Source organism: Nothoprocta perdicaria, unplaced genomic scaffold (genome assembly GCF_003342845.1).
Source record: "Nothoprocta perdicaria isolate Ctin4 unplaced genomic scaffold, notPer1 scaffold_285, whole genome shotgun sequence".
Lineage (NCBI taxonomy): Eukaryota > Metazoa > Chordata > Aves > Tinamiformes > Tinamidae > Nothoprocta > Nothoprocta perdicaria.
The window spans coordinates 546,604-559,114 of record NW_020455516.1 but is presented as its reverse complement, the minus strand read 5'-3'; the positions used below and the strand labels follow the sequence as shown (position 1 = coordinate 559,114).

Here is a 12,511-nt window from a genome sequence, read left to right as displayed (position 1 = left end):
CCTGCAGCACCCCCTGATCTCCAAGACTAGTTTTCTGWTCTTAAAGGAAAATGGTAACTCTACTTAGCTGTTAATGCAACTGGGACAGGTAAATTATTTTATTTGGTGATTTTAGCCTGTTTTACATGTGTCTCTCRCAAAGTGTGCAGTCCTCAGGTGGACGACGGTGCCAGAAAGTAAAAACAACCACTRGAGACACTTCATTTTTAACCAATAAGGTCTGGTACTGTAGACAAGTGCACTTGTCCTCAGGACACCACCTCCTTGCTCTCACACTCMAAGAACAAGAAAAAGTGCAAGAAACTCTTTGGAGACCTTGGGTAAGTACTGCTTTACTCCACTTGTAGGAGGCCACTGGGGAGGCGGGAGAGAGGGTGACTAAAAACCAAATGACAGAAGTAACGCATAGGAGACCTTGGGAACATTCCTGTGGCACAGAGAGATGAAAACATTTTGAAAGAACAATTGGAAGATCTGACAGAAACAGTTAACCATAAAAGCAGCAGAGGACAAGGACAACATGTTAGGGAGACATGGAGCAAAAGCAGCAATGGGCAGAAGGATGAGAACAGGAGGATTGGGTAATGTGGTGAAAGAAYAGTTCTGATTGATCCTGAAGGTATTGTGTCTCCAGAGAGCCTAGGAGTATCATTACTTCCTTAGCTTAAGTTTGCATTTATACATCAAGGCGCTCCCACATGTGTTCATGCAAACTCATTCCTCTCAGCCCATTCCTTATGGACTTACTGGATGGAGTTCTCTATGCGAGTGATGGTGAGGAAAGCTGCCAGGTTTGCTGTGTAGGACGAGATAACGATCAAAGCAAAAAGCCACCAAGCTCCCATCATCAGCCGGGTCGCCAGCGTTGTGTATGGCACTTCCCCTCCTGCAGAAAAGAAGGAAAATCAGAGTTTACATTGGGCAGAAGGAATCTAGATCGTCACTGCTCATGCATTGCTCCGAGGAACTTGGCTCTGTGGTTAGCAGGGTATTGCCTCAGTAAACTAAGGATTTCAAGCCTTCTCCAGCACTTCTATGCAACAGACAGAACTGCAAGAGACCTGCATCTCCAGCTTTCACTACTTCAGCTCTTCTGCTCTATCTTTAATTGCAATTCACCTGCCAGGCCACTCTAGCAATGGAAATGGACTTCAAGRTGTCCAAACAGAAAGGTCAAATGTAAATTCTTACAACATTCTTTCCTTAAAGATTTCATCTATCAACTTTAATTCATATTTTTCTTGAATTCTTAAGAAAAGGGTTACCTGCCACCCCCTCTCTCTCAAGCAAAATTCAATTATTTTTCTCAGCTGGGTAGGCAGGTGGGCGTAATGTACAACTTGCTGGAAGCAAACCTGGATATGCAAAAAAAAAAACACCCACATGTGCTAAAGAACATAAAATTACTCCGCGCTCCCACTGTTGCTCATTTAAATTCAGCTGTCCTGTAAACAAAACATCAGCAGCTCCTCACCCCATCTCCGCTGCTGTGGCTGSGAGAGAGGAGCCGAGCTGCTAGCGGGAGCGCCCCACGTGTTCCCGGGCTCCCTTTGCCAAGACATAAAGAGCCCTGCATTTTACTCGGGTAGCTGTCCCCAAAACACACTAGGATAGAGTTAAGTCTTTCCTCCCTCCACTATACCAGCTTCAGTCAAAAACATCCACACCACAGATTCTTAGGTGAAGAATAACTCATTACTTTCAAAATACTTGTTTWGTCCTTAGCACAGGTTTTGTCAAAGCGAGGGGGACAGATGAACGCTGCACGCAATGACAGCCGAGAGCTAAAGATGTTCATCTTCTCCCCTTCCCCCTACACTCAGCCCTGGGAAATTGTTTTCATTATGGTCAATATGGCCATTATTTTGAGGGAGGTTTTGCAGGTGCAAAATCACAGGTCTCGCTTGCTTCAGAAGGTACTGGTCTGGGAAGGGCAGGGCATCTGGAATTTGCAAAAGCAAGAGCGGTTTGTTACATATTCAACTATCTATTAATATTTAGTGCTGTTTTTTCTCTTATTTAATGGGAACACACACTACAATTGTTCCCATTCTAAGCATAAATAAAAGCATCTTCAGTTATAAATGCAAACTATCTAGACTATAATAACCCCAATGAGGGAACAGCTTACTATTTTCTTCACTGTATGCCCTATGTAAAGAAAAWATCGGGAGCTCTGCACTACGATATGCCAAACAAATTCAAAGCTTCATTCTCCTACACTAGTGCAGAGCTGCGTTGTGTGTAGAATAATTCTAAGTGAATGYATTATATTTTGGAATACAGATATTCTGATCTTCTGACTTTTTGGAATTCTGGTATTAAAAGACAAAATCTGTACTAGATTTGCACAGTCAGAAATAAACTTCCTTCTGTTTCCAAGACGCTGGGTAATTATCTGAAATAAGGATCTACTGATCACATCGGGAGATATTATTTCAGTATTGGGTCTTTGAAGATGAATGTGAACTTCAACATTCAAAGATGGGGTTTGCTGTCCAGCGTAATTTTACAGTTACTTTTAATAGGATACATTCATCTTAAAACAGTTTTTGTTATGTCTTTGGAAACCTCCATTTAGAAAAGAATTTTCATCACACAAAAAGAGCAGATAGCTTTATCAAATTAGCTCTGCATCCTTCCAACTTCCAGGTGCCAATCCTGCAGATAATCTTTGTCTTAAATTGAAATTCTGGGGACAGCAGAGGGGAAGCCAGCAATCTCTCTTCATTCTGCAGCTTCATGAATAAAGTGGTATACTCCCACAGCTCTTTGCTGAAGMGAAATTATTGAAAAGAAAGGACCTCTGAACACACACTGACCTTGTGGGCACAGCACAAGTTCTCAATCACGGATGACACCAACAAGGGCCCACAGAAGCCATCACACGGGCTTGGAGCAGCACTGCCCAAACAGGGTCATCTCCTCATCCATCTCTAACTAGCCCCACCATTTCGCTGCTTCCTTTCCTATACTACACCCCATGTTAACAATAAGCCTTCACGTAACTATGAACAGTGTTCATACCAAGGTCTCTTGAGTTCACCTAGCTGATTGTGAACAAATCTCGTACTTTCTACATCTCATAGCATCAGCATGCCAATAAACGAAGCTGGAGGACAAAGCTTGCAACCACAAACACAGAATACATACTCTTAAGTAATTCAGCACTCCTGGTCCCATTCAGCAGCCTTCCCTTGCACTAGCGCTTCTTAAAAGAGCCTTTCTAGAGCAACTGCATGGGCCTATGATTTCTGAGCAGCACAGGCAGCCTGCTCCACCTCTCCCAAAGAAAGGTTTAAAAATCAGAGGAGACATCCTTCTACCATAATATCATTTCTTTGGCATCTATTAGGGGACTTAATGCCATACAGTCTTGTTCTGTTGTACTGTTTGCTGAGRCACTTCACTTGCCACGACAGCTCACCTTAAAAAACCTCTTCACTCCCTTCCTCGGATTTTGTTTCTAGAGACAAAACTTCCCAGAGTTTTCTTTCCTGTCCAAGCAAATGTGTTCTCTCAGTGCAGAAGACACCGATGTTGTGTCTCGTATCTGACCATGAAGCAATGGAAACTGAAGACCCCAACAGTCCTGAAGCTGTTGTACATTTGTAGGAGACAGGCCCCAAGTGCCTTATCAAGCACCCTCTAGACCTGGTGCTACCGACATACAGAAACGCAGGTGTAAGGGAGCACAAACCCCTGCTGCCCACAAATCATCTACGTTCTGCCCCCAGGCCCCAGTCTAACTCAGTCCATTCTTAAAATTGGTACTAGAATTCCTCTAAACACCTGCCTTGAAAATTTCAGACCGTGTATTTAGGAAGGAAAAGACATTTTCCAAAATAAACCATGCCTAGAAAATGAACTCATAAAARGAAATTTTGAAAACGTTCTTAAAGTGCTAAATAACCATAAAAACAACAGTGAAAGCAAGTACTTACAGTTCTCTCACTTCCATCTAATGCAGCACCCCTTCATTATCCCTGGCCCAGTTTAATACTGACTTATTCCAGCAGTTAGGCTTAGACCAACACTTATTTTACGGATTTTTGTTTATTCCCTTCCCTTTTCCTCGCAAGTGCTTCAAGATAAGCATTATCAAAAAAATATACATATGTAGTCTCTATAATTCAGACAATATGATGTATAATTACAASAGATTTAAACATCACGAAAACCACCTTAAAAGATAAAATGTGAACTAACACAATTCAAGTAACATTTTTTCTGATATCTTTTAAGTCATTCTCCCTTTTTAGTAGCAAGCGTAAAGGTTTCTTTGAGTTAAAAATATAATGAGTCAAGATAATAGGCAAGAAGAAATGAAATCACGAGAAAAATTCCCCAAATAAGGAAAACGAGGATCGAAGCCTAATACAGAGCTACAAAAGTTTGTCAGGAACAAAATCCTTGCCAACATAAAGAAATGSTGAAACATTTCTTGCCAAAGTTTTCAAAAGTGGCTGGTATTTCTGAGCCCCGGCCTAGTAGCAACCACCTTGCTGAAAAGAGCTGTGATTTTGGCCATTAGTCACTCAGACAGTAAGCGTGTGAGATAACATCTCTATTTGATTTGATATTGATTAAACWTCTTCCCTGGGAGTGCGCAATATTTACAAATTAAATTCATTTGTTCAGTAGTTCCAGCAAAAATCTTTGGTTTTTTTGCTATCATTACAGCAAAACGCTTGGCCATGTAGAGACTAGGATGTGAAAACTTGGAATTGATCTGTAACTAAATTAGCTCCAGTGTTTCAACTACTAAGCTGTTTTAGGTAGCTCTGTGTGACCTGGCATTGGGCTCACTGGACGYTTTTATTGTGGGTCAACCATTCATTTTCATCCCACATTTTCTTTTGAGTTTAAAAAAKAATAAAAGATGTGTTTTGAAGATTAATTATTGAAATGTACTTCGTAAGCAACCTCACATGAACAGAAAGAGAAGGCACAAAACATCCTTAATCTACATCCTGGATGTGAAAAATGTGAAAACTATTAAATACATATATTTTTTTTGTGTGTGTAAGACATACTGGGAGCTGCTGCAGCTTCTCCATACATGATGAGAGAGAACAGGAAGAGGCAGCTGTGCCTGCAGCCCTTCCTACAAGGACACTACAAGGATAGTGTCCTGCATTGTCTATTGGTGATAACTGCAGCAGCATGCGAGATCCCCAAGACTGGGTTCTTATTATAGGCACAACTTGCTTTGTCAYCAGGGCTCACCTCAAACGCTTCACAACAGGTCTCACCTCAAGAACAGGTTTCAGCTGTCAACCACTCCGTCAAGCACCAGTCATTTAGGTGGACACGGTCTCTGCTAGAAGTCTGCATAGGGATGAATTTCTGAGTTTTAGCCAGATTTTTTATTTTAAATGAGAATCATGAACCAGTTTTGCTGAGAAGCTCTAACACTGTCTAAGTAAGAAGCAGCAATCTTAATTCCATGTGCAGTAAACAGGTGAAGAAATACAACAGTGGGTTATCTGAGGACAGACTTGGCTTGTGCTTTTTCTCACAGATATTCTGCCCACATCTGGTGAATTATCGGCCTTTGGAAGGGAAAAAAGAACAAAACAAAACAAAAAAACCCCAGAAAGGACAGGGAGCTGGCTGCAGTTTAGCCTCTAGCTRGTTAGAGCAGTCACATCAATTATGCTGCGCATCTGCAATTGCCACTTGCGCAAACAGAAAGCACCGAGCTCTGCTGCAAACAGTTTAGATCAATGTTCGCCTGGCGCTGTCTTTGTGAAAGGGACAGTTAGTAAAGGGTGGGTGTGAGGGGAGTAGTTTGTTTTAACAAAGAGGCAAAGGCTTTTGATACTTTAGCTATTTTTTGCCWCGTGAAACAATACTTCAAGTTTGACTGATCTCTGTTATCTTTACAAAACTCTGCCTAAGCGCAGCTCTTCAAAGGCAGACTCTTTCAGGGCATTAGCTATCGCTATTGTTCTGTTCAAAACTTCTCTGATAATGCAAAATCTTTCCTGTTTTCAATTGGAAATGTAAAATTCAGGATTGGACAAAAARAATACTTAGCAGATAAAGAAGCCTGCACCTATTTCTACCAGTTGCAAAACAAATGCAGCTTGAAAGCCGCTGGAAAACATCTCTCCAACAAGAWTTTTTCTTGCGGTCTTTTCATTCTCCACCTTTTATTTTTCCCRTTTTTACTCCAACTGCTCCACGTGCATTAATTACCACAGCAGCCCGGGGGGATTGCTGTAAGCGGAGCACRCTGCCCGCAGTGGGCTTGACACCCCCTCTGCTCCTTGAACCCGCGACGCCTCCCAAGTCAGCTTGGAAACCAGCAGCCAAGTKCCCCGGCCTTGCAAATATTGGCAGATTGCGGGGGATTGAGACTAGGGAAGAAGCTGAGCACGAGGCAGGGCCAGCGTTTTATAAGGTCTGGGTGAGTTCAAGAGCCAAACGCTGCTTTTATTCACTGCACCACCTGTTTCTGCTCTTGTGCTATTTTCTGTGTGTGCAARGGAGAAACAAAAGCCACTTCAAAATGGATGTTTGAAACATTCTAAATRTCAAAATATGTAATTGCTATGTTTTCTCCAATTTTTCCATGAAAATAATTTAGTGAMGCTAACACAGATTTATCAAATCGTTGGCATTACCAAGCCTTAAGTTCAGATATGTGAGAAACATTCATGCACTCTCTGCATTCCTAACACACAAGCTGATACAGGACACGTTTTCATGTGCAAACTCTGTCAGCATCACAGCTCAGCACAGTTTATATCTGCCCTGTACTTTCTGCTGCTCACAAATGCTTTATMTGCCATCAAACACCGCTCAAGGGACAAAACAAACATTTCCTATTCCTGTCTGTACTGAAAATCTCCTTGCATGTCCTTTGCTAGCAGCTGCTGGCAGCATCATACTGATGCTTCATATTTATCATTCAGAATTTGATGTTTTTAAGGCAGTATCTTTTGTAAGTATTAGATTTCTGTCTGTATCCGTGAATGGCTTCAAATTTTTGTACCCATATGTTAAGATGGAAAAAATACTTGACCTGGAGTTTCGGTCTTTTTGGATATGGACCCCTTGTTTTTTCCCTTTATTTCAGTATTACCTTAGAAATCTGCCAGCCCAGTGTTTTAACCTGTATTGCAAATCAAAAATAATGGTCCTGGAAGCTCCTTAGCAAGCTCTTAGAAAACATTTAGGTGAACATCAGTGTTCAAATTTCCCGATTCGAGTATGTCTGACATTAGCACCATTTGCCTTGCTCTTAAGTTGTTGCTGAAATGTAAAGTATTTAATTATCACCATCTGATATGCATACAGCATTTGGCTTTTTCACGAATAGAAACGAGAAATATTTGTCGCCTTTCCCATGTAACTCCTCTCAACTCTGTAACTTCCAGCAAGCAATGCTAAACCATCATTGGGGGTTATTTTGCTCATTTTTTCAAAATTCTCTTTCTTACTCTCTTTGTGTCCTTTTGCTCCCTGTGCCATTTTATCTCTGTTTTTTAGCATCTTTACTCTTTGCTGCCTTCCTCTCCTTTCCATTGGCTTAATATATGCACTCAAGGTGCTTCAGCATGGGCAGCCTGTGACTTGGATCATTCAGATTGAACACCCCTATTTTAATTCTCTTYTCCCTTCCGCATTACAAGCCTGCACTTCCAGGGCCGATTATCCTGTTCTCCAGCCTGATTCCAGGGTCCTCAGCGGACACCGACGGCCACCTCATTTTGTGCTCCAGCCCCTCGCAGAGTCTCCCCCAAGAACTCACCACCAATTGCTTATGGGTTTGCAATGCAAAGAGAAACACCTCTTGCCATTCTGACACGGGGCCACTCTGCCTCCCCTTTTGCCCACTCCATCTTTCTCCCAGTYGTTTGCTATATTGCACGAGGCCTTCTAATCACTGGAGTTTTCCTGCTGGCTTTCAGTAATATCACATAGAGGAAATTTATATTCGTCAGGGAGCAACTGCAACTGCTCTTGTTTATTAGGCAGATTTCTGGCAYTGGTCTACAGGCAGTCAAGAAAGATGTTCACTTTATCACTGGAGCCCAAGCATTTTCCTCAGAACCTTAATTTTGCAAGGAATGACCTTTTCTCTCATTTTTGTTGTTAGCTTAATGATCCCACGATTAACCTCATTGGACTTGTTCTCCCTGGAAGGGGATCTGCTTTTGACAGGGTGGGAAGCTCCGTACTCATTGCCCTTGAAGAAGGCACAGGAGAAAGCTCCCCCTGCCCTTTCCTACCCTTTACAGGGCTGGGAGAGTTTCTCTCCAAGTTTTTTCTTTTTTAAATCGTGCCTTAAAGAAGGTATCAGTTCACGCTTCCGTTTCCCTGCCTTTTTTTTTTTCCTTTTGGATTTGAGTACTGTACCAGGATTATCYGTCTGCATTACATGACTGGCAGGATCTTCAGAGCAGACGCAAAATTATTTTCCATACGTGTRCCTCTGCAAAACCCTTTTATGTTTGTTCTATATAACTCCCTATTTTTATTTTTTATACAACCAGCAGGATGTGCACCTACATTTTTTGATCTGTGCCATTTCCTATGCTGGAAACACAAACCAAGAAGCTGAATACAGCTTTGATGCATTTGGTTTCTAGCACCTTTTTCTTGAGGTCGTGGGCTGCCTCCACTCTGCCCCTCTGTAGAGCTGCTCTCTGCTCCTGCCTCTGATGGGTTGGGGCCGTCAGTATTTCTTGCTGCCTTTTACATAATTTCTGGTGACACTTTCTTCCTTTCCTGTGCCAAGAATGGTGATGTTTCTCAAACTGTTCAAGATGCCCTCAGTTTCTCTGGTATTCTTACTGGCTTTTGCATTTTTGCATCCAAATTAATTTTTTTTCCTACCCCACTGCAACTGAAAAATTTTATTTCATGCNTTTTTTTTTTTTTTTTTTTTTTTTTTTTTTTTTTTTTTTTTTTTTTTGTCTCTGGCATGAAGAAAACACACAGCACAGCCCAGTACTGCAGTCACCACCACCTTTCCTTCACCCAGCACAGCACAGAGTTCAGACTCACGCAAAATCCCCCTGACGACCCTCCGCTTGCTGCTCCTGAGCATCTCTCCTGATGGGCCTTGGGCAATTGGCTTCCACACTACACCTCATTGTTCAGCTCTATTTCTTYATTAAAAAAAAGTTATCCAAGCTGAAATTTCCAGCACTGACTATTCAAGAACCTGTGGCCCTCCACAAAACCCTCASGAAGTTGCAGCCGGACAGATCCATCCCACAAGCCTGTCCAGAGGCCCTTGATGCAGACATAACCTGATGGACACACAAGCAGGTAACCAGGAGATGGACCAAATAACTACTTGCAACCTGTTTTGCTTCAAGCACAGCATTCTCAGCTGTGTTCTCTGAAATCCTCCTACTGAAAAACATKCTAGCACCCAAAAGAGAGCTAATGGCAGCCAGCAACACTGACCCAACGTTACAGCCATGTRTATATGGATATAAGAGCAAAGCCTTTCAGTGTCCTACTCATCCTAAGCACCATGATCAGACATGATCAGAGGAGAAAGGTGAAAAGGAAAATAGAAAATTTGTGCTCTGTGAGGGACAGGACAGCAAGTCAAAACCAAAATCCAATCTACTTTGTTTCCCTCTACATTAGACAGAAACTCAAGCCTCTGATTAAAAAACAAAAGCAAAAAGAGAACACCACAACGACGAATATTTCTACTTACCTTTTTTAGCTCAGGAACTTTGTGATAAAACCCAAACATTTAAGCATATATGGAAAGTATAAAAAAAGTCTAATAACTGCATTCCAAAAGAACAGAATCCAACGTGATAATGGAAAGAGCTGAGATTCCAATTTTCCGCATCACCAGCCATGATAATGTTACACAAACAGCGCTCATTCATTAAATTAATTCCCATTAAATCAATGTCCTTAAAGGCCAAACAGTCCTTTAATAATTACCTGATTAAAATGATGTTAGCATTAGTTATCGCATATTTATAATTCCCCTCCCGACAATAAGTCCTCTCCTTCCACCCACCTTGCTGACACTGTGGCCGTGAGGCAGAGCTCGTGGTGGGAAGCAGAGCATATTTGCACCCGTTTTGCTTCTCACAGTACCAGTGACACTGGAGCAACACAGATGCTTCTGACGTGCACTTCTCTTACTGTTTACAGCAGGAGCCTCTGAATTCACTCCTGGAGGCTTCTGAAGGGCTTTGAAGCCTCCAGGAACCACAACATAAACTCCTACTTTCTGATTTTAACAGATCCCCAGTGGTCTAATYCCATCCTGTTGCAGAATTAGCAAAATATGTTGTTTTCTGTCAAAAAGCAAAACGTCTCATACGTGGAGGAAAAAAGTTTTTACAAATGATAAGGTGCAATAATTGAGTGTCAACACACTAGGGTGCCCRGTGCAAAATAATTACACAGAGAGAGGGGATAAAGCTCACAGTGCTTCTGTGACTAGTAAAATAATTGGGCTTTGAAGGGGTAGAAAAYGTATCATGAAAGTACTTCTCATTTTTATCCTCTGCTGTTGTAACAAAAGAAGAAGAATGATTATAGCCAAAATWTGAAAATGGAGCTGTCTACCTCTATTTACTGAAGTTACTGGGAGGTCTTAAAGGCAGCATTACYGGACTTAGACCATTTATATTTAGACCCTGAAATAACATGCAAAGCAGTTATTTCTATTTGATAGTAGATCTTTTGATTACGGTACCTAGGAGGAGTTTTGAACTGTCAGCCTGTGCCCATTTTTAATGTAMACTTTGGCCATAAAAATCTTGTTTTGGAGGATCTGAAATTATTTTTTTTCCCCACCCCTCATCAGAGTATTTACTAGGTTTGCAAATTTTGGAGTTACCAAATGCATTGCCATTGGTTATATGATGATAAATAAGGCTGTGGCAAGCCTCACAACTTCCACCAACAGGTATTTGCTCAAAAGAAGCCCCAACCAGAGGCTGCTTTCTTACCCTCCTCCCAAATTCAGGACAATAATTTTATGTGACATAATTACAAACGCAGGCACACCAGACTGAAGCATCAAGTGTGTCTGTATGTAACAAATTCAAGGAGAAGATTATCCAATACCAAATTGGACAGAATTTTAAGATTGCCCTGATTGCATTCTGTATAAACAGACCATTTGCAGCTACCGGGAATGCACCAAGATGCCACCTTCCTGTCACCTGACCTTAACAAACACCCTTGCACACTGGCAGCCTTTGGAATAGATGTCAAGAGATACTGAGACTTAATCTCCCTCCTCCCTCGGTCACAAATGCTCCAAAGCCCCACACAATCTCCCACAATTATCATCCAGGGTTGGGACTCATAAATGGTTTAAAAACTGGCTGTATATGTATATATATAAATGTGTGTGTATATATATGTGTGTGTGTATATATATATGTATATGTATAAATACATATATATCCTGGAAGCGTTATGCTTGAGCTTTCCAAGTATTCTGAAGCATGGTATAAACCTGTTCTTGCAGATTCATCCACGATTACAGAGTAACACCTGACTAGCYCTGAAGGAAATGAATCGGACATGTCTCAGATGCATTAACTCAATTTTCATGCTATTAATTCTACTTATCCTTTAATTTCAGAGTCCTCACCTGCACTGATAGAAGTTTAACCTAATAGAATTCCACCACCACTACTAACGCAGAAGTTCTAATCAGCCACCTAAATAGCACACTTTAAAATCTAGACTAAAAGTCCATCTAAATACATCCTGTACATACATTACATCCTGTAATGCTGTTATCAGAGAGATGCCTCAAACTCCAATGACTCGAAGGAATACTGTGGCACTTTGTAATGAACACAGCAAGGAAGAAAACATTGTTCTTTTTAGGCATCAATGATAACAAYGATAAAATGTCATTTGTTGATGGAAAATGCCAATACCAACGCTTGATGTTTCAAGCTGGCATAACTGAGTCAAATCTGCTGGAATTGAGAAACAACTTCAAAGACGACTTTACCAGATAGCGAGRGTTTTCCTCCTTGGGGATATAGACAAAAATGAAAGAAGTCGTTTTAAGAAAGAAAAACCTGCTAATACTTGAGAAGCGTTTTACTAGCAAGCACATCTAGGCGTGAACAACTAATACTGCCACCCAACTCTACGGATTTATCACCACTGTTCACTGACAGTCACTGTTTGCAGAAGATTTTCCATCCTTCTCCTGCTTCTTTACCTTTCCTCTATCCTAGGGCGAGGGGGAAACAGAAGCATAAGGCCAAACCACACACAYAGCTTTGACTGAGGAGGAGGTATCACATATTTCTAAGACATGTCACTAACTTTAAAGCACTGGTAAGGCAAAATTCCAACTTATCATCTCTTCCCCCGCCAACTGCCCATGTAAGAATAAAAATTAAGCAGCGCTGGGTTCCTACACTAGGATGCTGCTCTAGTGAAGAATATTCCCTTTATTTGTATGCTGGGAACCCGACAGAGAGGGAAAGAAAAAATAGCTCTCATTATCCCATACTTGCTGAAACAGGAGYGGAAC

The 12,511-nt window shown here is 41.4% G+C and overlaps 1 protein-coding gene across 1 annotated transcript in view; it reads right to left on the bottom strand.

Annotated features, from left to right (window-relative positions):
* The window catches only part of GRID2 (glutamate ionotropic receptor delta type subunit 2), a 535,376-nt gene that overhangs the window by 69,044 nt on the left and 453,821 nt on the right, over window positions 1-12,511 (bottom strand). The window contains exon 12 of the mRNA XM_026041440.1: window positions 748-886. Coding sequence (XP_025897225.1) covers window positions 748-886 — 139 coding nt within the window. The remainder of the gene's footprint in view (window positions 1-747; window positions 887-12,511) is intronic.